The sequence below is a fragment of the Mesocricetus auratus genome, unplaced genomic scaffold (assembly GCF_017639785.1).
Source record: "Mesocricetus auratus isolate SY011 unplaced genomic scaffold, BCM_Maur_2.0 Super-Scaffold_100030, whole genome shotgun sequence".
NCBI lineage: Eukaryota > Metazoa > Chordata > Mammalia > Rodentia > Cricetidae > Mesocricetus > Mesocricetus auratus.
Window position 1 is genome coordinate 11,660,485 of NW_024429211.1, and position 25,485 is coordinate 11,685,969.

At 40.4% G+C, this 25,485-nt stretch overlaps 1 protein-coding gene across 10 annotated transcripts in view; it reads right to left on the minus strand.

Annotated features, from left to right (window-relative positions):
- The window catches only part of Gas2 (growth arrest specific 2), a 151,990-nt gene that overhangs the window by 83,679 nt on the left and 42,826 nt on the right, over positions 1-25,485 (minus strand). For all 10 annotated transcript variants that reach the window (XM_040733286.1, XM_040733284.1, XM_040733283.1 and 7 more), the window contains one exon: positions 18,548-18,669. In XM_040733286.1, coding sequence (XP_040589220.1) covers positions 18,548-18,669 — 122 coding nt within the window. The remainder of the gene's footprint in view (positions 1-18,547; positions 18,670-25,485) is intronic.

The following is a 25,485-nucleotide window of genomic DNA, read 5'->3' on the forward strand; positions in this document are numbered from 1 at the left end:
GTTTAACAGACATCTATAGAACATTCCACCCAAATACAAAGGGATATACCTTCTTCTCGGCACCACATGGAACCTTCTCTAAAATTGACCACATAATAGGAAACATAGCAAATCTCCACAGATACAAAAAAATTGGAATAACCCCCTGCATCTTATCAGACCACCATGCATTAACATTAGAATTCAACAATAACACAAATCGCAGAAACCCTACAAACTCATGGAGATTGAACAATGCACAATTGCACCATCCCTGGGTAAAGGAACAAATAAAAAAAGAAATTAAAGACTTCCTCGATTTCAATGAGAATGAAGACACAACATACACAAACTTATGGGACACTTTGAAAGCAGTGCTGAGAGGAAAGTTTATAGCACTAAGTGCCCACATGAAAAAACTGGAGAACAGTCATACTAGAGAATTAATAGCACAGCTGAATGTTCTAGAACAAAAAGAAGCAAACTCCCCCAGGAGGAGCAGACGCCAGGAAATAATCAAATTGAGGGCTGAAATCAATCAAGTAGAAACCAGGAAAACATTGAGAAGAATCAATGAAACAAAGAGTTGGTTCTTTGAGAAAATCAACAAAATAGACAAACCTCTGTCCAAACTAACCAAAAGACAGAGAGAGAACATGCTAATTAACAAAATCAGGGATGAGAAAGGGGACATAACAACGGACTCTGAGGAAATCAAGAGAATCATCAGGGCATACTTTGAAAATCTGTACTCCACAAAATTTGAAAATTTAAAGGAAATGGACAATTTCCTGGATAGATATCACTTGCCAAAACTAAATCAAGAACAGATAAATAATCTAAACAGACCTATAACCCCTAATGAAATAGAAGCAGTCATCAAAAGTCTCCCAAACAAAAAAAGCCCAGGCCCAGATGGCTTCAGTGCAGAATTCTACCAGAAATTCAAAGAAGAGCTCATTCCAATACTCGTCAAAGTATTCCACACTATAGAAGCAGGAGGCTCACTGCCAAACTCTTTCTATGAGGCTACAATTACCTTGATACCCAAGCCACACAAAGACACAACTAAGAAAGAGAACTATAGACCAATTTCCCTCATGAACATTGATGCAAAAATACTCAATAAAATACTTGCAAACCGGATTCAAGAACACATCAGAAAAATCATCCACCATGATCAAGTAGGCTTCATTCCAGGAATGCAGGGATGGTTCAACATTAGAAAATCTATCAATGTAATCCACCATATTAACAATCTGCGAAAGAAAAACCACATGATTATCTCACTAGATGCTGAAAAAGCCTTTGACAAAATCCAGCACCCCTTCATGATAAAGGTCCTAGAGAGATCAGGGATAACAGGAACGTACCTGAACATAATAAAAGCAATATACAGTAAACCAACAGCTAACATCAAACTAAATGGAGAGAAACTCAAAGCAATTCCTCTAAAATCAGGAACAAGACAAGGCTGTCCACTCTCTCCATATCTCTTCAATATTGTACTTGAAGTTCTAGCTACAGCAATAAGACAACAAAAGGAGATAAAGGGGATACAAATAGGAAAAGAAGAAGTCAAGCTTTCATTATTTGCAGATGATATGATAGTTTACATATGTGACCCAAAAAACTCCGCAAGGTTACTCCTAGAGCTGATAAACAGCTTCAGCAAAGTGGCAGGATACAAGGTAAACTCAAAAAAATCAGTGGCCCTATTATATACAGATGATGAAGTGACTGAGAAAGAAATCAGAGAAACATCACCTTTTACAATAGCCAAAAACAGCATCAAATATCTGGGGATAATGTTAACCAAGGAAGTGAAAGACCTGTATATCAAAAACTTTGTGTCTTTGAAGAAAGAAATCAAAGAAGATACCAGAAAATGGAAAGATCTCCCATGCTCTTGGATTGGTAGGATCAACATAATAAAAATGGCAATCTTGCCAAAAGCAGTCTATAGATTCAATGCAATCCCTATCAAAATTCCATCACAATTCTTCAAGGACCTGGAAAGATCATTAATCAACTTTATATGGAAAAACAAAAGGCCCAGGATAGCCAAAACATCCCTATACAATAAAGGAACTTCAGGAGGCATCACCATACCTGATTTCAAGCTCTATTATAGAGCTATAGTCCTGAAAACAGCTTGGTATTGGCACAAAAATAGGCAGGTAGACCAATGGAACCGAATCGAAAGCCCTAATTTTAACCCACACACCTATGAACACCTGATTTTTGACAAAGAAGCTAAAACTGTACAGTGGAAAAAAGAAAGCATCTTCAACAAATGGTGCTGGCATAACTGGGTAATGGTATGCAGAAGACTGCAGATAGATCCATGTTTATCGCCTTGTACAAAACTTAAGTCCAAATGGATCAAAGATCTCAACATACATCCAGCCACACTGAAACTTTTAGAAGAGAAAGTGGGAGATACTCTTCAACGAGTTGGTACAGGAGACCACTTCCTAAACATAACACCAGTGGCACAGGCACTGAGATCAACAATTAACAAATGGGACCTTCTGAAACTAAAAAGCTTTTGTAAGGCAAAGGACACAATCAAAAAGACAAAAAGGCAGGCCACAGAATGGGAAAAGATATTCACTAACCCTACATCTGACAGAGGGCTAATCTCCAAAATTTACAAAGAACTCAAGAAACAAGTCTCCAAAACACCAAAGGATCCACTTGAAAGGTGGGGTACAGAGCTAAATAGAGAATTCTCAGTAGAGGAGGCTAAAATGGCCAAGAGACACTTAAGAAAGTGCTCAACATCCTTAGCCATCAGGGAAATGCAAATCAAAACAACTCTGAGATACCATCTTACTCCTGTCAGAATGGCTAGAATCAAAAACACCGAAGACAATTTATGCTGGAGAGGATGTGGAGAGAGAGGATCACTCCTCCATTGCTGGTGGGAATGCCGACTCATACAGCCTCTTTGGAAATCAGTATGGAGATTCCTCAGGAAAATGGGAATTAATCTACCACTAGACCCAGCAATTCCACTCTTAGGCATTTATCCAAATGAGGCAGGTTCATACAACAAGGGCATCTGCTCCACTATGTTCATAGCAGCATTGTTTGTAATAGCCAGAACCTGGAAGCAACCTAGATGCCCCTCAACTGAAGAGTGGATAGAGAAAATGTGGTACATTTACACAATGGAGTATTACTCAGCAGAAAAAAACAATGGAATCTTGAAATTCGCAGGGAAATGGATAGCACTGGAAGAAACCATCCTGAGTGAGGTAACCCAGTCGCAAAAAGACAAACATGGTATGTACTCACTCATATATGGATTTTAAATATGGATCAGGATAGTGCCAGTCTGCACTTCCACAGATAGAGAGTCTGGGAAACAGGAAAGAACCTAAAAGATATGCATATATGCATAGTACCCAAGAGAAGAGGATGGAGACAAGATCCTCTGAATGGATGGGGAACAGGGCGAGGGGGGGTAGTGGGACCTGGGAAGAGTAGAGGGGGTAAAGAGGAAGGGAGTTGGTCATGGGGGAACAGGAAGTTGAGGGGGTGGGGGTAAAATAGGGGGAAGAGGGAATCATAGGATCGAAGACAGATCAGGCACCAGAGTGACCTCGAGTGATCTAAAGGTATAACATCAATTGGCAAGCTAAGCAATAGTGGAAGGACCACCTCGAATGCCCATTCCTGATAATGAACTTGATGTCTATAACTATCCGGGAGCCTTCATCCTGGGACTGATGGAAGCAGAGGCAAACACACAACTAAGCACTGAACTGAACCCAAGGAACCCAGTGACAGAGAGAGAGGAGTGATGAGCAAATTGGCAAGGAATGGGCTGGCAAAACCAGCAGAGACGGCTGATCTGAACAGGGGAGTGCTCTTGGACCCCAGACCGACAGTGGGGAGGCCAGAATGGGACTGATCTGGACCCCCCAAATGTGAGTGTCAGTGAGAAGGCCTGGGCAACCTATGGGGCTCTGAGCTGTGGATCAGTGTCTATCCCTGGTATACAATCTGTCTTCATGTGCCTATGGCACAAAGAGAGATGCTCTCTCAGCCTGGACTCTTAGGGGAGTGCCTTGACCCTACCAAGAGTGAAATGATAGACTCTAGACATCCCCTATGTGGAGGGATTTGGCAATAGGGTGGGAGGGAGGGTGGAAGGGGAGTGCGGGAGGAGGGGAGGGAGAGGGAACTGGGATTGACATGTGAAACAAGCTATTTAAAATTAAAATAAAAAATGATTAAAAAAAATGTTGTTGGTTTAGTAATTACTGATAATTTGCCTCTTCCTGTTTCTGACTCTTTCCATTATGGCATATATTAATCTCTTATGTCTACTCTAATCAGACAGGGGTTTTCAAAGGGCAAATATGATTGTTTCTCATGCTTACAATCTTCAGTGACTCCGTAGTGCATATTGTACAATGTCAAACCTTTCCAGAAAAAGGTTTCCACAGCTTGAAGAAGCTTGGCCCCTCAAACTAGTAGTAAGTTTTCTCTACCGCCCTGCCTCCCATCTTTCTTACAGTCATGCTGAGTCTGTTCCCACCCTGCATTCTCTGCTTGATGCCCCTCACTCCAACAGCCCTTCTCTCTGTCATCTACACATCTCTTGTTCAACTAAATGTTGGCTTCAGGTCTTGTGCCATGCAACATGTAATGCTTCAGGTTTACTTTCAGTTGAGGAAAATCTACATTTACCTGCAAGTTTTTTTGCAGTTCAATGGCTTTTCCCTCCAGACTGTAAGTTTTGAGAGGAATGGGATACATTCAGAATGGTTATGAACTTTATCCCAGCACCTTACCTGATATAAAATCTGGCAAACAGAACATACTAGAAACTGACGCCTGTAGCGAAGATACCTAAACACACACACACACACACACACACACACACACACACACACACACGAGAGAGAGACAGAGACAAAGAGAGAGAACCCCATATACACATTGCACACACACACATACACACATACACGAGAGAGAGACAGAGACAAAGAGAGAGAACCCCATATACACATTGCACACACACACATACACACATACACGAGAGACAGAGACAAAGAGAGAGAACCCCATATACACATTGCACACACACACATACACACACAAAGATAAAACCAATCCTAGCAGTTCTGATCATTCCTTTATACTATTTGTCACTAATGAGTCATCACTTCAGCTCACAGTACTGACACTCTTTAATGTCTCAGGCACTAAAAAAATAAATAGATTCCAAACTTTCTCTCCATTTCTGGGTTAGATGGGTTGCGTCTCTCCACACCACCACTAGATTGGCTTTCTTCAGTACAATGCTACTAGTAATTCACCAGTTACAAACTGCAGTTCAAAGGCTCAAGCTTTGCCAGCTTCACCAGGATATGAGAAAAAATTTCCCCATACACTCTTCTCAGCTACACTAAATATCAGAAAAACTCCTTTGCTCATTTCTTCCATCAGTAAACAAATCTGTGATGTGAAAGGGAGCCACCGACTCTATCTCTGGGGGAACCCTGAAGGGTTTGGTGGGCATGCTAACCCAGGATGCATCCCCAATCTTACATTTCACCCACCTTTTCCAGTGCAAACCAAGGTGTCTTTATTCATTTGTTTCTCCAAGCCCAAAACACTAGGCTAATCTTGGATTTCCACACTATATGACTCATTTCCAGACTGCTGCTTGTCCACCTGTTCTTGCAGAAGCCACCTACATTCTGGGTCCTCTGTCAAAATCTTGCTGTTACTTCTCACCTGGTCTGGTCAACTCCTTCCAGTCCATTCTCCATACACACACGCTAGTTTTTAAAATGATTCAACAGCACGAAAGTCTCAGCTCCTGTCTCAACCCACAACTTTCTCATGTTCCACTATCACATGCAGACACATTCTGCTCCCCATCTGGAAGTCATCCTGAATGAAACACTGTGCTCTCTGCTTACCTGACTTCCCTTCATACTTCAGAACAATCCAAAATATGCTTAGGTACACATGTGCTCACATACACACACATGCACTTACTCATGTACATGGATATACTCTCATGTACATCCACACACTTACACATGCCTGCTCATGCAAGAGTGTGCATACACATATGTATAGTTACATACACACATGTGCGTGTGCATGTGCACACACACGCACACATATACATGAAGAATATATTTGCTTAGAAAGCTTAGGGCTCTTGGGCTTCAGATTTTGTTAGATTTCAAAATATATTCACGGATGTGAGAGGCTATTATATATAGAGAGGAACTGAGTATAAATAAGATGCTCATTCATGTTTCATACACACCTCATACACACAGCCTTTATAGCTGTAATTTTATTCTTTCTCTGCAGGACTCCGGCTTACTGAATATGACAGGTCATATGAGGTCAAATGTGAGATCTTTTTCCCCTAAGACATCATATAGGTGTGGAATGCTCTAGTTTCATATTGGAGAAACACACCTCTATGTTACCACATACACATATAAACATACATACTTATATACACACACACAAATATGTACTCACAAGCATAAAAAGTATACATATATACACATTATATATGTATGTGTGTCAACACATGCATACATATATATTTACATACATGTTCATATATATATATGCATGTGTACATATATACACACATATGATGTACATAAATTCTGTGTACATACACATATATAAGCATTTGCATACTCACTTTATAGGTAAAAATTTAAAATTCCTCCTATGAATCTCCTCATTCTCATTTATTCTAAAAAACACTGTCTGAGCTTTATATACTTGACAGCTCTATCCACCAGACAGAACCATGGACATACTGTCAGCATGCACTGGGAGGACCCTGAATTTGAGATGAGCAAAATTGCCTGTATTTTAAGAAGCTCTAATGAAAGTTTCCCGTTCCCCTGTGACCAGTGTAAAAGGAAAAAAAAAAAGGTGCCTTCTCGTACATGGGATTTGTTTGCAAAGATAGCAGATATTTGAAAACACGGCTCTCTGCTCAACTTTAAAGCTTCGGTGTTCATTTCAACTAACATCAGGTTCAGGTTTTAAAAGGCAAGCTTGTATCTAGCTCTGTTGAGCTTCATGTTTACTTTCATTGTGAAAATGGCTTCTACTGCTAGGATCTATTTCGGTAAAGTTGGTTTGGCTTGTGTTGTTTGTGAAACGATGTTTTATTTCATGAATTTAGAAATGGTACCCCAAGAGACTCTGGACTCTTCTCCCAGGGTCAGAAGGTGATGCGGGAAGTGCTAAGGACTTCTGGTCTGGAAGGAAGACTTGAGCATCTCTCACTAGACAGGGCACACTCGGAGACTTCCTGCAGTCACCCCAGTATAAGGCTCTCTTTCTCTGCACCTGGAGGACCTCACTCTTTATGAGCAGTCATGACTGGGCCAGTTTTGTTGACCACCCCCTCCCTTGCCTTCAATGTAACACTCTATTACTCAGTTTTAATGCAGAGCAATCATTGCAGTACATCCAGCAGACAGGCAGGCTGTGCTGGTGTGAAATTAGACATGACCAGTGAAATAATGCCAGCACAAAACGCATCCCAGACAGCGTCATGCATGATATAGGATGCATATCCAAACTGCAGACTGAAACAAAGGACGCATTCACAGGACAGCCCCCAGAGAACTCAGGGAAGGGCTGGAGGCTCTGCACTGTAAATTACCTCATCTCAAATGCCATGCCGGCTCTGTGATGGAGCGGAGCACTTTCCCTGGGCCACACACGGAGGAATGGCATAAGCACTCACGTTTTAAATTACCCAGAAATCCTCAGACACTTGTAAATGAAGAAATACCTCTTTTCCTTAATTTTCAGCTCCTTAGAAAAGGCTGCCATTTCAGAACCCTGAGTGTTCTTCTTCTTACAAAATAACTTGCAAAGTCACCATTGATTTGTTTAAACGCCTTGAATTTCTCCAAAGAATTTAGAAACAGCTCCTTTTCAAACAATTAATTTCTCATTTTCCATATGGGGAGAGTTATTTTTCTTGACACTGTATTCTACATTCTCCTGCCTTGAAAGCAATGACTAAAATTAGTGCTATCGAATATCATGGAAACACTTGATTCCTTTGCCAATGGGCCTGAATGTGGTTAAGGCAGGAAGTGGGCCTGATGGTGAAGAGATGATGTCACTGTGGAAAAATTCAGTAGATTTATTTCCTGCTAAGGAGCAGACTCTGGTAATGCTGGGAAGTCACACGGATGAAGTGTGTATGTATGTGCTCACATGTCTGTATGTGTGTTTGTGTCTGTATCTGTGTGTGTCTATATGGAGGGGCAGTGTATGTGTTTGTGTTGCCCTGTGTGTCTGTCTGTCTGCATGCACTTGTGTGTATGTCTGTGTACATGCATTTGTGAGTATCTACATGCTTAACTTTTTCCAGCATAGAATGCATTTATTTGAATTTCGAAGTTTTCTGAAGTGTTACTACGTTTTATTTTTGGTTCCATATGTTTTTAATGGAAGTTATTTACACTACCAAATGACAGTTTGTGATAGGACTGGTGTCACCTCCTGGAAGGTGGCCCTTTCCCAGTAGATTCACACAAACATGCATCCATGAGAATCCAGGCAGGTTTCTAGGGCAGATGTTGCAATAGTCAACCCCTATATGCTTTTTTCTTTCCTTTCCCTGGGAAGAGGGGGGCTCTCAGTGAGCATAAAATACGGCTGGGAATTCTCTCTTCGTTAGAAGCATACTTAGGCCTGAGGTGGGGAACGTGATGCCGTTTTCTTATTTAACAAGGTTGTTCTTATGGGTGGACTGATGTCTAACAGTGTACAACTAACAAGAGAGATGAAGTGAGTATGGTAGATGAAGCCACTCAAAGTGAAATAATATCCAATGGCACTACTCTGCCGTAACACTCTCCCTAAATTCAGTCACAAGATCAAATGCCCCCTTTCTCATAGTTACAGCTCTGCCTGCATCAAATTAAGTTTTCTATAGTTTTGTGAGCTTTGTATATGAGTATCCTGAGAGTTGGCTGCATGCGTTTTCACAGTACCTGTATTTCTAATCACCAGTCACAAGCACGGAAATCTCCTCACCAGAAATGTGACCCTTTTTTTCCAACATGCACCCATCAACCAACCCTCCATCACATTTTAAAGCACATAAATACACATATGGATCACAGCTATAGAGTATTTGCAGCTGATAGCATTCTGAATTGCTAAAGGCTGATAAAATGAGGACCCAGCTAGGCTACATTATCCCCTAGTCAGCTACCATGAGCCAATAAAAGCACATATCCTCAGAGAGTTGACAGCTGTTGTCACATGCCAACCTGAGCACGGGGATTCTCAGGCTCTCTCCTCCATTTTCGCATAAACTGCTCTGACCTTATTCGTTAAATGGTGCTTGGATAGATGGCTAATTAAGGACCCCCAAAAAGAAACAACCTTCTCATATCCCTGTCTCAGTCACTGTTTTATAGGGCAACCAGGGTCAATTATGGAAAAGGAATAAGAAATAACAACATTATCTCATCTCTATGGTTCCTACAGCAACTGAATGGACAGATCCTTAGTTACTGTAATGGCACTGCACTTCAGGTCAAAAGTGTCTCCTTAGGACCTACTGGGTAAGCCTCCAGCAGTCATTCTCCCTAGAATTCTCGATGCTGAGCAGCACTAGCTGCCATCACTCACTCACCCGGTCATCACTGCACGGAGCTGAAAAACACTGTAGTAACAGACCTTAAAGGAGCAGATCACATAAATGCTACAACATTCATTTCCATCTCCATTTTCACCATTGAACAAACTGTGAGATCTTCAGCTGTACTTGGCCAACTCAGGCTCACACAGTATAGACCAGAACCCTTGGTATCACCCTGAAATCATCCAATCTTCAGTCACCTCCTTCTTTAAAGTGTCTGGGCCTGAGACATGACTCACAGAAAAAAAGAGCTTTGCTGTCACCTGATGGCTTGAGTTCAATCCCTAACACCCACCTGGTAGACGAGAAAATCGACTTTCACAAGGTGACCTTCTCCCTCAACGTACGCATGTAGTGTACACATGCCTGGTCCCTGGACTAGATCTCGACATTTCTACTGTGGAGCAGGACACAGACAGGAAGACGTGGATCTCAGTCTCCAGGAGCAGGAAGGTGCTAGGAGGCACGCTCACTGCTGCCACTCTCCTGACCCAGATAACAAGAGGGCATCCATTATTTTGGGCTTTCCTGTGACTGTGGTTCGGTCCTTAAACATCTTAGCAACAGATCTGGCAGCCTACATTTTAGGCCAGAGCTGACAAGCTGACAGGTGTCGGAACCCTGCAGCCTCCCTAGGAAAGGGTTATGTGTCATCTCACAGCAAGACTCAGAAATTCCTGGAAAGTGAGTAACGCACCCTCGATACACATTTAAAAACCTTAAGCACCACAGAGTCTTCCTGTCCCTATCAATGAGATCCGGGACTGATGGTCTTCAGAAGAGCGATGAACTACGGCTGAGCAACAGGCTGCCCTAAGAGCATTGCCCTTCCAAGAATAGCCAGCAACGGCCCCGCAGGCAGTCTCTAGACGAGCGAATACCCATGAAGGACTGACGCTGGCACAAACTGGACGACGTTCGTTGGTGTTACGGTGGAGAAAGGAGTCAAAGCCTGGGAAACGTAATGGGTCTGAGTACAGTGCCCGTCTCAACCGGGCACAGGTTCCGTGGGACTCAGCAAGATCTGCTTTATGGTTCCATACCACATTAATCTGCTTTGCTTGGGCTGTAAGCAGATGACCGACAAGGAGCACTCCAAGGGGAGGGCTAGTTCTGGCTCATGGCTTAGGTAGAGCTATAGTCTATCACAGTTGGGAAGGCACGGCAGCCTGCCCTGTGTGTGAATGAGGCAGCTGGTGACATGTCTCCACAGTGAGGAGCAATCAAGGCCTGCCCCCCCTCATCCCCCTTCCTTACCCCCCTCACCCCTCTCCCTCACCCCCCCCTACCCGTGCCCCACTTCCTGAAGTGAAGCTGCACATCCTAGTATTCCACAACCTCCTGAAAAGGTGCCATCTGCTGAGCATAAGAGCTCAAACATGTGATGCTGTAAGGGACACCACATTAGATATGAAGATCGGGGCCGTATGGAAGGGACAGAGCTTTGACTGAGATGAGTTCTTTAAATCTTAATACAAGTGGAGAGTCTCAGAGTGAGAGGATGCATGGATGTGCGTAACTCTCAGGACAGGGCCGTCAGAACAGAATCAGGCCAATCAGTTCTGTGAAAACACCCGGACCACTGGAAACTTAAATGTGCTTTAGAAGCAAGGGCCTTTAGGAGTAAATTAAAACTCAGTGCCCTATGTTGTTCCATACCACTGCAATAACAAAGGGAAGATCTGGTCTCCAAGCTGAGCTCCAGGCATGAGCCCATCTGAGGAGCCTAAGTCCAGGAGTGAACAGGTGACACCATCACTTTCAGTCTCTGTTCCAATGCTTCTCTCCAGTTCTTACCTAACACTCTATCACAATGTTCACTATGCTCTAGCAAAAGGAACATACTTCATGAGGACCAGGAGAGACATGGCTTCACCTAAGCACACACCATGAATTTCCAGTGCACACAAGTTATCTTGTTAGATTTTCCTGAATGTGGGATGCAATGGATATTAACATTAACTGACAAAATTCTTAGTTCCTAACACATTAATACGTTCTTGTTTTTTATATTACTTTACCTGTATGAGTGTTGGTCTACATGTATGTATATGTACATGTTTGTTTGGTGCCTGTAAAACCAAAACGGCATTAGACCCCCCCAGAACTGGAGTTAGAGACAGTTGTGAGTCACAATGTAGGTGCTGGGACAGATTCTTCTGGAAGAGCAGCCAGTGCTCTTACTTGCAAGCCCCCTCTCTAGGCCCTGGAATAGTTCTTATGTGGCACAAGGACTAAATAATATTGTGCACCCATGTGGTACTTGGCTCTAAGCTCCATCACAGCATCTCGCTGTAAGACAGTTAGAACAGAAATACTCCTGGTAAGAAAAACGCCAAATCAACAAGCAAGCCGCCTGCATTGGCCGTGGTCAGAAACTGAGAAACTAGGAAGAAAGAGTTCTAATTAATGGAAATTATTTACTTGAATGTATTTGTGATACTTTTACTTTGTAAATCTTGAGGAATTAGAGTTTGCTACTCTATTGTTTTCTCTTTGCCTAACTCCACATAATTTATTTTCATATATTTCACCCATATTCTTTCCAGATCATCATGGTTTACTTCCTATTTGTTTAGTCCTAATATATAACATTTTGAACAGTAAATGTTTAAGTTTAAGCTGTTTTATCCATTTTTGGGTTGTGTGTGTGTGTGATGGAGCGGTCAAATCTAAGGTTTCACACACACTAGTCAAATTCTCTTCAACCTACCTACACTAGAAGCTGATAGATATATAATGAGGTTCTTGAATGATGAAAAGAAACCTAAGCCTAATCTTTGTAATATCCTGTATTACATACATATACATAATTAAATATGAATGATTCTAGTTTAATCACAGCTGCAATTTCTTTTACTTTCTTTTTTGGCGGGTAGGGGGAGAGTTGAGGCAGGGTTTCTCTGTGTAGCTTTGGACCTGTCCTGGTACTCTCTCTATAGACCAGGCTGGCCTTGAACTCACAGAGATACACCTGCCTCTGCTTCCTGGGTGCTGGGATTAAAGGAGTGTATCATCAATGCTCAGCTGAGATTCCTTTTTCTTTAAAATACCATGCATTACTTTTATCATACTCTCTTGTTGTCAGAGTTATCAAAACAAGACTCTAGATTTCTCCACTGTTGAAAATCTCACAGCAGTGAGTTGAGGCCTGGGACCAAATGAAAAGATGTTCTGTAAACAACAACAACAAAAAAACCCAGGTTGTTTCTGTTTGTTGACTTGTTTAGAGAAAGAAAGTGTTCATATTTATTGCTTATTTAATTATGGGGTGTATAGAATTCTGTGGCAGTACTATCCTGTTTAGGAGACCAGGTTGTCTGTGTAGGCAGGGTGTTACAAATGTCTTATCTGACCAGGGAGTTCTTTATGCTGAGCAGGGATTAAATATGGGATGTCCATTTCCTTCTTTGTACTTATTGTAGCCTTCTATTAGGTCAAAGAATTTCACCTCTCCCCCTTAACACATGCTTCAAACCACCCAGGATCCTTTGAACGTCAGAGAAACACTGCTGTCTGAGGCAGCAACTCTCAAATAAAGGAGATGAGTGGAAAAGAATGTTGGGAGCAAAGGGGACTGCACCCTTTAAATGCCTTGCCCTGTGATGACATTCATTATTCTCATACACAAATCGATAGAATTGTGACTGGTGGGAAGGAGCACAGTAAATACACGTGGAAAGACTGTCTGGACCAGGATGTGCAGGGATCATCCTCTTTACTGGAGATGCCACGTTTGGGCACGGAACTATAGTCAGAAAGCGTGCAATGTAACCAGCAAAGCATGCGCTTGTCTTTTTTTTAGTTTCATCATAGTAGGACATTAGAGGTCTTGGGAGATAGCTCAGTGGGCAAAACTCAGCTGACTTTTAATGACAGCATCAATGTAAATGAGAGGTGGGTATTATTGTCCACCTATAATCCTGGATCCTGGGAGTCAGATGTCCCAGGTCAAGCTGGCTAGCTACACTAGCTTAACTAAGGAGCTCTGAGTTCAAGTGAAAATCATGGCCTCAATACATAAGGTAGAAAACCATAAAAGAAGAGAGGCATAAATGTACCCACATACATGTGACCATTTTAAAACACACTATGGTCACCACACACATATACACAAGCAAAAACAAGATCGGAAATACAGGATATAACATAGATTAGGCTTAGATTTTTCATCATTCAAGAATCTCAAATCCTGTGATGCTCATTCTGACATTAACAGTAAATTTGTTACATTCTGATATACATACTAATTATATTTTATATTAAACTGCCATAGACTTGGCTCAACTATTTTCATACATCTACCATACAATTCTTTTAACTCCACTGCAACTATACTAGGTGAGGACGTTGCCTACAAAGTAAAGGCCAAAATTTTAGTGCCCTAGAGAAGCTGGTGCTAACCTGAACATACTGATGCTCTCAGAGGGAAGTACAGAATCCAATTTCTTTCTAACTGGAGTGTCTCACCAAACCAAAGCCTGCGAGGAAGATTCTACAGCTAAAGCATTTTCTATAAACTTCATTTCTTTCTAACTGGAGTGCCTCATGAAACTAAAGCCTGCAAGGAAGATTCTACAGCTAAACATTTTCTATAAACTTCATTTCTTTCTAACTGGAGTGTCTCATGAAACTAAAGCCTGCAAGGAAGATTCTACAGCTAAACATTTTCTATAAACTTCATTTCTTTCTAACTGGAGTGTCTCATGAAACTAAAGCATGCAAGGAAGATTCTAAAGCTAAAGCATTTTCTATAAACTGCATTTCACATATCCAAACTTGCTTCCAAATATCGAGAGCATTAAATAATTTCTAACACAGAAAACTGTGAATGTAGCAGATTTCCCAAACTTGCTCAAACATGTTTATCCAGCTGTAAAACTCCCAAATGAACCATCAATAAAGGAAAGTAAAATAATGCTTGTAAAATGAGAAGATGAAATTAAAAATATTAGAAGAAGTCACTAAAGGCTTCCTGAATATGATGTTATTATTTAATTCAGAGGAAAAGCTTACAAGCTCAACTATTGTCATTATTCCTAAATTCAATATGAAATGTAGGGCAGTCATGTCTCTCTCTCTCTCTCTCTGTCTCACACACACACACACACACACACACACACACACACAAATATATCACAAATATATACATAGCACACAGACATATACAAATACACAGATACAAAAGAAGGGGAGAGAGAGATACACATACACAGATACATACATGCATACGTTGGCATATATACATGCATACAATGACATATATATTATTCATGCATGTACACATATACACTATACATACATGAACACATGTACATACAGACACACATATACTCATATACACATACATGCACACATATACATACAAACAAAAACATATGCAGACATGAAACACATATATACAACACACACAAACACACATATATACAGCATACATAGGCATATTAAACACACACATATACACACATGCAGACAGAAACACACAAACACAAATACTGACACACATACATGCACACACATTCATACACAGACACACCCACATACACCTACACACATACGTACATACCCAGACTCACTCACATGCACAAACACATACAGAGACTCATACTCATACACACACATATATACAAACACATGCATGCACACAGGACATACACAGAGACATACACACAAACACAGAATAGACATAATGCTATCGCACAATTATCAGATATGCATAACTAAACTAAAAGTGTCTTTCTCCCTCTGGGAAATATCCAGTGTAGTTCTAACTCTTAGGTTTTAGTTAATTCATTATCCTTTAATATAGACTTAGATTGAATAGCAACAAAATGTTGTACAATTTAAAGCAATCTCTACCTCTCTCTCCCCTCGTTCCCTTTCTGTGCCCCTTTCTCTCTCTGAAATATGGTCTCATGTAGCCCAGGCTGGCCTCGAGCTCTATGTACAATAAGGATGACTGTAAACACCTCATCCTGCTGCTTCTACTTTCCAAGTGTTGGGATAGTAAGACATGCACTAGTATGCCCCCAACTCGCCTATGTATCTATTTTCACCAGGGAGAAAAGCTGGATTTTAAAAAAATAGTTTGACAAAAACATGTTTATGAATAATAATGGCTACAGTGACAGTAATCATTTTGATTTTCATCTTTTGAAAATGCTACATTGTTCACAGGCAGGGTACATGATGTTCTTATTTAAAATATCATTGTAAAATACATATATACTGTCAAAGACAAAAAAGAAAACTCAGCCAAGAGCTACTGTGCCAAATGGACTCTTAAGTTTGGGCTTTCAAGCAGCAGAAGTGAAGTGATACTACATTTTAATCTCCTCCTTAAAAACCATATCTAGGCTTGTGTCTAAAGTAAGTCTATCACAACCACAGAAAAAGATGGGTTGAGAAAATCCAAATTTAATAAAATATGACTCCGGTTCTTGTTAATTTGCAAGAATTTTTTTATTTTGTGACTTTGTGTTCAATAGTTTTATTATAGAAAGAGTTTCAAAAGAAAACAGGTGTAAAATTCTTGACCTCAACACTCCTCACATAGTCTGTGTTAAAGACTGCGGCGAATGTCTATAGATGTGCTCACGGTGGCTGTTATGCTAAATATGGATATTTACAAAGCACTATTTTTCCTCTAGTTAATCTAAAATATTCACTAAGGGTCTGTTAAGCCACCTTCATGTAGGGAAGGGATGTTACTGGATTGAAAAGCAGCTTTCAAACAAAAACATATTTATGAATGATAATGGCCACTGTGATAGTAACAATTTTCATTTTCATCTTTTGAAAACGTTGCATCACACAGCAAGGTGTATACTATTTATCCAGAGCTATTAATTACTATGTTATAAGTAATTAGTACTAATTCCATATTACAGTTAAGATAAGACTCAGACACAGCCAATTAGCATATAGCACAAGCTATCTCAAGCAAACTCAGCACACAGGCAAAGTCTCTAAACTCCAGATCCATGCTCTGAGCCTGTCTCGCACCTCACTGTCACATAATTACAACTTTGTGTATCTTTGCTTCTGGACTAAAAAGCCATGTCCAAAACAAACAAAACCAAAGACGTCTACAGTATTTTTACCAGGATAGTTTTCCTCTGTGATCCTGACCTTGGGCTCTGGTCTTTCTGTTCCCAACAAAAATGCAGGTTAGAGGCACCTGCACATGGTAAGATAGACCTATCAATGAAGCCTAGTGACAATGCCATCCTCTCTGCTGATTGCTTTAGAGTAAAGTTTCTGTACTAATTGGCCTCCTTTCAGCATATTCTTTCTCAGTGCTAAACTAAATGGAGGTCTGTTCCATTACAGTAGAGATCACAGCATAAGGAAAATTGTCTAATATAAAGCATTACATGAAGCACTTTCCACAGCAATGGGCATGAAGAACTAGACTTGTAGGGAATGTGTCTATTACATCCTTGCACAATTGCTTCCTAGCCATGGGAACTGTGCAAAGTCCTTAGAATCTGCAACCTTCCAATCGGGAGAGAAAGAAATGGGAAAAGAAAATATATCAGTTACCATGCCACACAGGGCATGGGTGTCCTGGGTAGCTCTTGAGGAATGAGTCCAGGAAGCATCCCATAGGGAATCAGACAGCATGTTTAGGCGGGAACACAATCTAACAACAGTCAGGTGGTACTCTCAGTAAAAGAGTTTGGAAGGCACTGGATTAACCTACAGCATTACAGAGCTGCTATAAAAAAAAAAAACTGGGGCTCAGGCTTGGATTAGGACACAATAGTTTAAAGAGTGATATAAAATAAGAAAATGCCATAGTGAAACCCATTAATATGCATAATCAATGTAAGTCGATAAACACTTAAAAAGAAAACCCTTAACGATAGAAACATACTCACATATGTATAAAAACAACACACATCAGACTAAGCGAATGATGATAAACACGCATACGCAGTGCTCCTCTGGTCCACCACAGATGCAGGAGCCACTTATAACTTGTGTGTTTCATCCCCTTTCAGCTGTCTTCAACATTATTTTAACCTTTTATTCTCTCCCTTACATATCAGAAATCAGAAAAATCATTATTTATCTTCTTTAATCAAAATTAACAATTCTCAATCTGCTTGTAACAGCTAAAAAGATTAGAACTAAGACCCAAAAAGAAACTGAGCAATTAAAAAGTAAAATAACTTCCCAAAGTTATTTAGTTCAGTGATCCTACTTATTAAAACACAAAAAAATGCATTCCAGATAGCTTACAGCAGTATTCTGACGTATTTTTTTGGAAAGAAGAACTGTTCAGTAAACCTTTCTTCTTGTTTTGTTTTTTATCCCCCATTGCCTGATGACAGTTACATTTATACTGTTTCTTGACAGTATTTCAGATGAAGCTAGTTTATACACACTGCCCTCTTGAAACAGCATCCCTTTTCCCTAAGCTTTCATTTAATGAGACGTACTGAAAGGATTACCTAGTTTATGCAATTAAAAGGGAGATTGCATGTTCCCTAATGACAAACTAGCGTCTGTGTTTTTTTGCGACCACAGACCTTGATGCATTCGTTCACACCTAGTTCTCACGCTGAACCCTATTCATAAGTCATTGAGGAAATAAATACCTACTCTCAGAGGTGCTGTCTGCACAGAGACCCAACCTGCAGCGGGACCTGGCTCTCAGTAGTGCTTCTGTGTGGGACCCTCCACACAAGAGTACCCATCCCTCAGCAGTGCCTTCTGCATGGGAACCCTAACTGCAGGAGTACCCATCTCTCATCAATATCTTCTGCATAGAGACACTCACTGTAGGTATACCTCCTATCAGAGTGTCTTCTGCATGGGGACCCTCCACACAGGAGAACCTGTCTCTTGACCATGCCTTTGACCTGGGAACTTTACCTTGGCAGGCTTATTGGCATCCATGCTCTCTTTGAATTTCTCCTGCACAGTTGCTGCAAGCTGACAGAGCAAGGCACCATTATCCAACTTCTCCATGAAGGTTTCTGCTGTTATCTCTTTCCCTGGAACAACACGAAAGAGCATTAGAAACACATTCTTTCCCTAGCACGGACGTTAGATTCACACTAAAGAACATAATTTCATTAGGAGCTGCTTCTGTTCATTCTCAGTGAATTCTCTGAAATGGGGACTGATTATAAGAATGGTTTATTTGGCATTTTATGTTTTCATTTCATAGTTAGAATCTCAACATTTTATATTCATTCTAATTATACAGAAATTGTATTTCCCAATAATTTGACAAATAGTTCCGAGTAAAATATTCCCACCATTTAGTAATCAGATAAAATGAAAGCCAATGAAACTCAAAGAACTAGCCTTCTGAGGAAACAGAAAACAAAGCAAAATGTATTAAAAACTAAATGCATGTTGCCTCTCAGCATGTAAAGACACTGGGTCTCTCTGATTTGTTCAATCCTCATCCTTGGTAGCCCATTCAGTTGTTTTGACCTGCAAAGCAGAACTGATATGTCATGTCTGTATTATATTTACTTATAACACAACAGCTCAGTAGCTCTATTGCACCTGTCTAGCACTCATTAACACATAGGTTCACTTTCCAGAAACAAGGAAGAAAACCCACAACTACAGCCACAGCATGTGGAGGTAGAAGCAAGAGGGTCCAGAAGTTCACGCTCACCCTTGGCTACATTTCCAGTTGAAGGCAGTCTGAGATACATGAGGCCCTATCTCAAAAATAACAGTCAATCAACCAGTAATCAAATAATCAATAAAGTCAAAAGGGGCTGAGGCGATGGCTTGATATACAGGCATGAAGACCTGAGTTCAGAATCCCAGCACTCAGGCAAATAAAGTGAAAAAGAAAGAAAAGAAAGGAAGGAAAGAGAGGAAGGACAGAGAGAGAGAGAGAGAGAGAGAGAGAGAGAGAGAGAGAGAGAGAGAGAGAGAGAGAGAGAGAGAGAGAGGGAGAGAGAGGAGAGAGAGAGACTTATAAATGAAAAGCTGGGGTACAGGCATTGAGGAGGTAGAGATAAGAGGTTCTCTGGGGTTTGCTAGCTCTAGTTATCTGAAACTGTGAGCTCCAGGTTCAGTGAAAGTTCCTGTCTAAAACTAAGGTGGAAGGCAACTAAGGAAGACATCTGATATAGATCTCCGACCCCTCCTTAAACTCAAACACCAAACAGACACACACGCACGCACGCACGCACGCATGAGAGAAAACGGAAACAAAAAACTCTTTCATTCTTTTTAAACATAACAACAGTACATAAGTAAACCATCACAGACTACTCTAATAGAAAGGCCACTAAACTTCATCTAAACTGTACTAAATTCATTTATAAACTGCCTTAGTGCATTATCCTTGATTAAGATTTAGGTAATATTATTGCAAAAGATAAACCCTCACTAAAATAAAAACCATTTGAGCTCCCCTCTGAGCACAGCCTTGAGACAGCAATTCCTTTGAGCCTTCCCTCTGAGCACAGCCTTGAGACGGCAATTCCAGAGCTCCCCTCTGAGCACAGCCTTGAGACGGCAATTCCAGAGCTCGGTTTTGCTCCTCCCTCCCCACACCAAACCTCACATGGCCACCACTGCTCTTAAAGCTTATGGTCCTCAACCCGTTATCTCCACACTCGACTGGATCTCAGTCACTTCCTTTCCTGAGATGATCCCCAGAGTGTGTCTTTTCCCTTTCATTTCATAAATTTACTGAGATCTACTCCATGTCTTTTATCATTTTCCCCTTTAATGTACATAATTCAATTCAAATGCTGTGCATATATTCAGAAATGTACAATCACCAGTATAATTTCAGGACATCTTTATCATATCCCAAGGAATCCAAAACCCTTTAGCTCCGTGATCCCCCAAACCATGTAAATGGAACCACCACCCGCAGCTGTCACAGCTCATCTTTTCCAAATCATCTCCTTTGCTTGTGTCTTCATTTTCAGTGGGGTTCTTTTTTCTGCCTTGATTTCCTACAACTTGAAAGTCACAAATCCTGTTGTCTCTTTTGCCCATGCCATCATGCTTTGATGACTCACATAATGGCACAAGAATGGGGGCAATTTCCTCCGTCTGCAGTCACTTTTTAGTGCTGTACACCATCTTTCCTGATTCAGTATTCACTCAGACATCTTTGCTAATGCTCTTGGTCCCAGCTCTTCCTTGCAAAAAATATCTATGCAATTTATCCCAAACCAATGGCCTCCATTGATGCCTCTAACCACCTTTGTAACCAAATGCTTCTATCTGCCTGAAGTCCACACATGCCTCGATCAGATATCTCCCAGACTTCCTACTCATCTTTGCATGCCTTCAGTGCCGTGCTTGCTCCCTGGATGAATTCCATCTCCCCTTACTCTGCTTCCCAGAAGTGATTTACCAGAGCTCACTACTCTCTTCTGTACAGTCATTCTTACAAACAGCTTTTGTTTTGGGGAGTATATCCAGCATTTTCTCCTTTTGCAAATAATACGTTTTGTGCAAAGCTCTACTTTCCTCAATATGATATAAACCACTTGAGATGTGTCTTTTTAAATCTCCTACAGGACTAGAATGTAGCTTGGTTGGTACAGTGCTTGGCTGGCATATACAAAGCCCTGAGTCCCACTGTGAGCATTAAAAACAATGAGTTAAGTGCTACACAGTCATTATTGAAGTACTCAGAAGACATGGGGAGCAGGACTAGTTTAGGGTCAAGACCTTGTCGACAAATACACACATTTAAAATACATAGATTTAAAAATGAAATCTCCTACAGAGGTAAGTATTGTGTGTCCATGTGATGAACACTGGGTAAACTCAATCAGCAAGGCTGTAAACTAAATAAACATTCTAGACAAACCTTGACAAAACACTGGGGTGCAAACAGACTTATTTTCTTATTTTAAGAGAAATGAAGGTGATGAAATTCCATAGACACTTAACTACAGCTCAAATGAGTCACAGATAAACTACTTATGTAGACTGACATTATCCACTATTTGAATTTTAAGAAACATCTGTTTAAAATGACTTTCATACAATGTGGATGGGGGTATATACGAGGGGAAGGGGGGCAGTCCTTACATTCTCTTTCTCCCTGCTGGATAATTCACTTTTTAGCCTCTGGTTAAGATAATGACTTCTGCAGGTGGCAACGCAGGAGTACTCAGAGTGCTGACCACAGTGGTTCACTGAGCAGGCTGCTCTTATTTCAGAGTCGCATGAAGTGCAGTCAACTCAGAGATGAACACAGGAGACTTGAAACGCAAAACGTGAGCAGAACAGATTGCATGCTATGCTCCCAATATTGGTCTAATGAGAAGAAAGTTACCTTGCAAACAGGCATGACACATAAGTACCAGAAATATTTGCCTAAAATAACTGGTCAGCTTATTGAGACGTGCTTAAATGTCAAGATGAACAAACTTTACTCCAAGTTCTTAACTGATTCTTTTACAAATTGCTTAGAAGTTACTTTTCCTCTGGAAGGGAGCTTGATGTCTTATTTGTTAAACTCCACACCACTTTAAAGATTCTTCCTCATATTTTCAAGATACTGAGAGGATTATAATAATTGAAAAGAATTTTTAATAATGAAAAAACTAGTTTTTCATTAAAGAGTCATCAGAAATTTGCCCAGAGTTACACTTTTCACTTGGTTGGTTTGGAACTCACAAGTATCCATTGGCCTGCTCTCTATGAACACTCGAAAAAAAACTTTACAATGAACATCTGTATCTAATGAAGAATATATTAGGTGTCACCTTTCAATTCTGTGTATTTTATAGCTTAGAAAGGTGGGATTTTTTTTGGCTAAAACACAGACTGTTATATACTTTATAGTTGAATGGACTGCCTCAAATGAAGGTAAAATTCAGGACTGAAAAGTTCTATTTTTAAAAATCCTCTACATGTAATATATTTTCCATCCAACTATCAAGAGTCATTAAATATATATTTTCAATGTGCCGTAGAATTGTAAGAAGTCAGTTATAATGTTCTTATGGAATGGCACACTACTTCACTTACATTCCACACATGCCAGTAACAGTGTTTAAGGAAAAGGCAAAATACAGTGCCAGTTGTGTTTGCCCATGAGAAAGCCATAAGAGCAGGCTGTGAAAAATGAATTACAATTCCATGAGTAAAGTTAACGTGTAATCAGTGGTCTCTGCTTCCCGAATCAGGTCTTCTTCATCTTGCTGTGGTGGGTGGCTCACATATCACATTATAAACACGATACAAGGCATCTCTGCAGTCAGAGCACTGTCACAGTCTCAGCCCTACTTTTCCCATGCCAACCACGTTTAGAGAATCAACGGTGATAGACGGCATAACTGAACCATCTTGGAGTACAGATGTGCTTAAAGATCAATCTGATACACCCTGTTCTTGAAGCCGTATTATTTTCTGCATCGGCAGTAGTGAACTCTGATTTCACATCCTTTCAGTAATGACTGACAGCTGGCTGCTAGAAGGTGACCAAGGCGTCTGCTGAGGACCATGGCTGGTCACTTTCCCTTACAGCAGTAGACTGAATGAATGAAATTAGCATCCATCTTGGTATTTTTAGGGAGGGGTTGGGTAACTAAATCCAGCATGACTACTCATTTACATCCGATATACAATATCTTCCAGAAAAACGTTTGGCATAGTTTCCTGAAAGATTGGCTATCAATCTATAAAATGTTTTAGACTGGCACCGCCTGAGGGTGGGGACAAGGATCCCTTTATCTTCTACTGGAGAAAGAAGAGATGTGTTTCCCCCTCAAAACTAGCCGTACTAGATTCCCAAAGAAGAGACCGTATCTAATACTGACTTTTGACATTTGGACACAATGCGACAGGCAAGCATGCTCACAGCACCACAGTACTACAGAGCACGTGCTACTGTTTTACACCCTCCCCATCTCTTTTCTCTTAAACAAATCCACACAGTTAGCACATAGAGGAATTCAGCCTTTGACCCAGGCCTTCCAGGTTCAAAGTCTATGCTCTCGGCCATCTGGCTTGACAATGTCACTATTTATTGAACACACAGTGACTACTTCCTACAGCAGAGCCTTTTCCCAAATGAAACTCTTGTTATTTTCTTTCCTATACAGAGACATCACAGAAGGCTTTTCAGCAAATAAGATCTTGGAACTGAAGATAACAGCCTGTGAGATGGACAGGGGGTCTGCAACATGGGAAAGGTTACTCGGCCAGGTTCTAATGTCTGCTTTGCAACACTGCAGAAGAAAGCTGGTACAGTACAGGTTCAGAAGCCAAAGATAATCTTAAGATAATCTTGAAGCTACAGTACCAAGCTCCACTCTAGCCCCTCTGCACCTCCAACCTCAATTTACTTTTAACAGTAGAAAACTCAAATATGACTCATTTTCTAGTCAACACAAATTATTCATCATTTTTACAATAAGTACCTTATGTCAAATTACTTGATATTTTCAAGACCGAATTCTGAAGAGTGTGAGATAGACTTGTTGTTGACTTTCAAGAACATGAGGATCTTGGAAGATGAGAACCCAATGAAAAGTTGCTCTGCAGAGGCAAAGGCAGGTGGATCTCGGTGAGTTTGAGGGCAGCCTGGTCTACAGAGTGAGTTCCAAAGCAATACAGAGAATGCCTGTCTCAAAAAACCAAAAAAGAAAAAAAAAGAAATAAAAAAGAAAAGGTGCTTTGCAGAAGGAAGAATCTCCTGTCCCAAGCTCATTGAACAGCAGCTGCATTGAGAGCACTAGCTTGAACAGATAGATATTTACATTTTAAAAAATAAAAATAAAGTAGATTTTTAGAAATGACTGGAAAACTGAAATATGTATCTCTTGTGTTAAATTGGAAACCACTAAATTTTCTTTTCCATGCATGTAGAAAAGTCAAAGAAGGAAATCTTGCCATAGTATCAATTACCAATACATTTTCTATTTAGTAAATGAGTAAAATGGATTCAGCATAACAGCTTTTGGGGTAACTTAGAAATTACTCAAAATCCCTAGGTAGATATAAATATATATGCCTTCATCCTAAAGACTTTCAGCCATTAATAATAAAAAAGTCAACTCTTTTTATGCAAATAAGTCTTCTTTAAAAACACAGCACTAGTATCTTCACTTAGTATCATGAAGCAAGATTAATGTAAAACACAGAGAAATTATCATTTAAAAATATGTAAAACTCGAGTAAGATGAACAATGTCTTAGCACGTTTGTCTCAAAGTTAGTCCAATACAATCCTGAGAAGTCTGCTACCTACCATAGAGTTAGATGTGCTTAACTCTACATCATGGATGACTGCAACCACCTGGGGCTGTTCATTACCAACACTCTTGAGAAATGCTCAAAGCAATAATTAAAATATTTCTCAAGATTTGCTGGCAGAAGCTTTTGGTATTATGGTACATTGTAGAGACATAAATAATGGCTGAGTAATAGATGGTTCACGAGTAAAAGGGACAGAGTTAACAGTCTACAGTACAGACACAAAATGTGTGTTTAATGCAGATAAGACTTGTCAGCAGTGGGTGACAAGAGCCATCCTGTAAGGGACAGTCCAGGACACATTATTACTGAAGATGGTGGGGTCCTCAGGACCCTGCTCTGTCTTTTCTAAATGCTTTTCATAAAACTAGTTCATGGCCTCAGCTACTATCAGGAAATGCAGAAGAGCTACAGAGAGTATTTCCTGTAAGATACCCAGGGACATTTGGGTGAAAATAACACACAGTGACCTTCTTATGAGTCATGTCGGTCACTTCAACTAGCATAGGAAATCCAGTATGTATACATAAACTGAGATTGAGTAACAAGTTACTATTGTACCTTCATCTCTTTGCCTAGAATTCTGCAATGGTATTTATTTTTGCT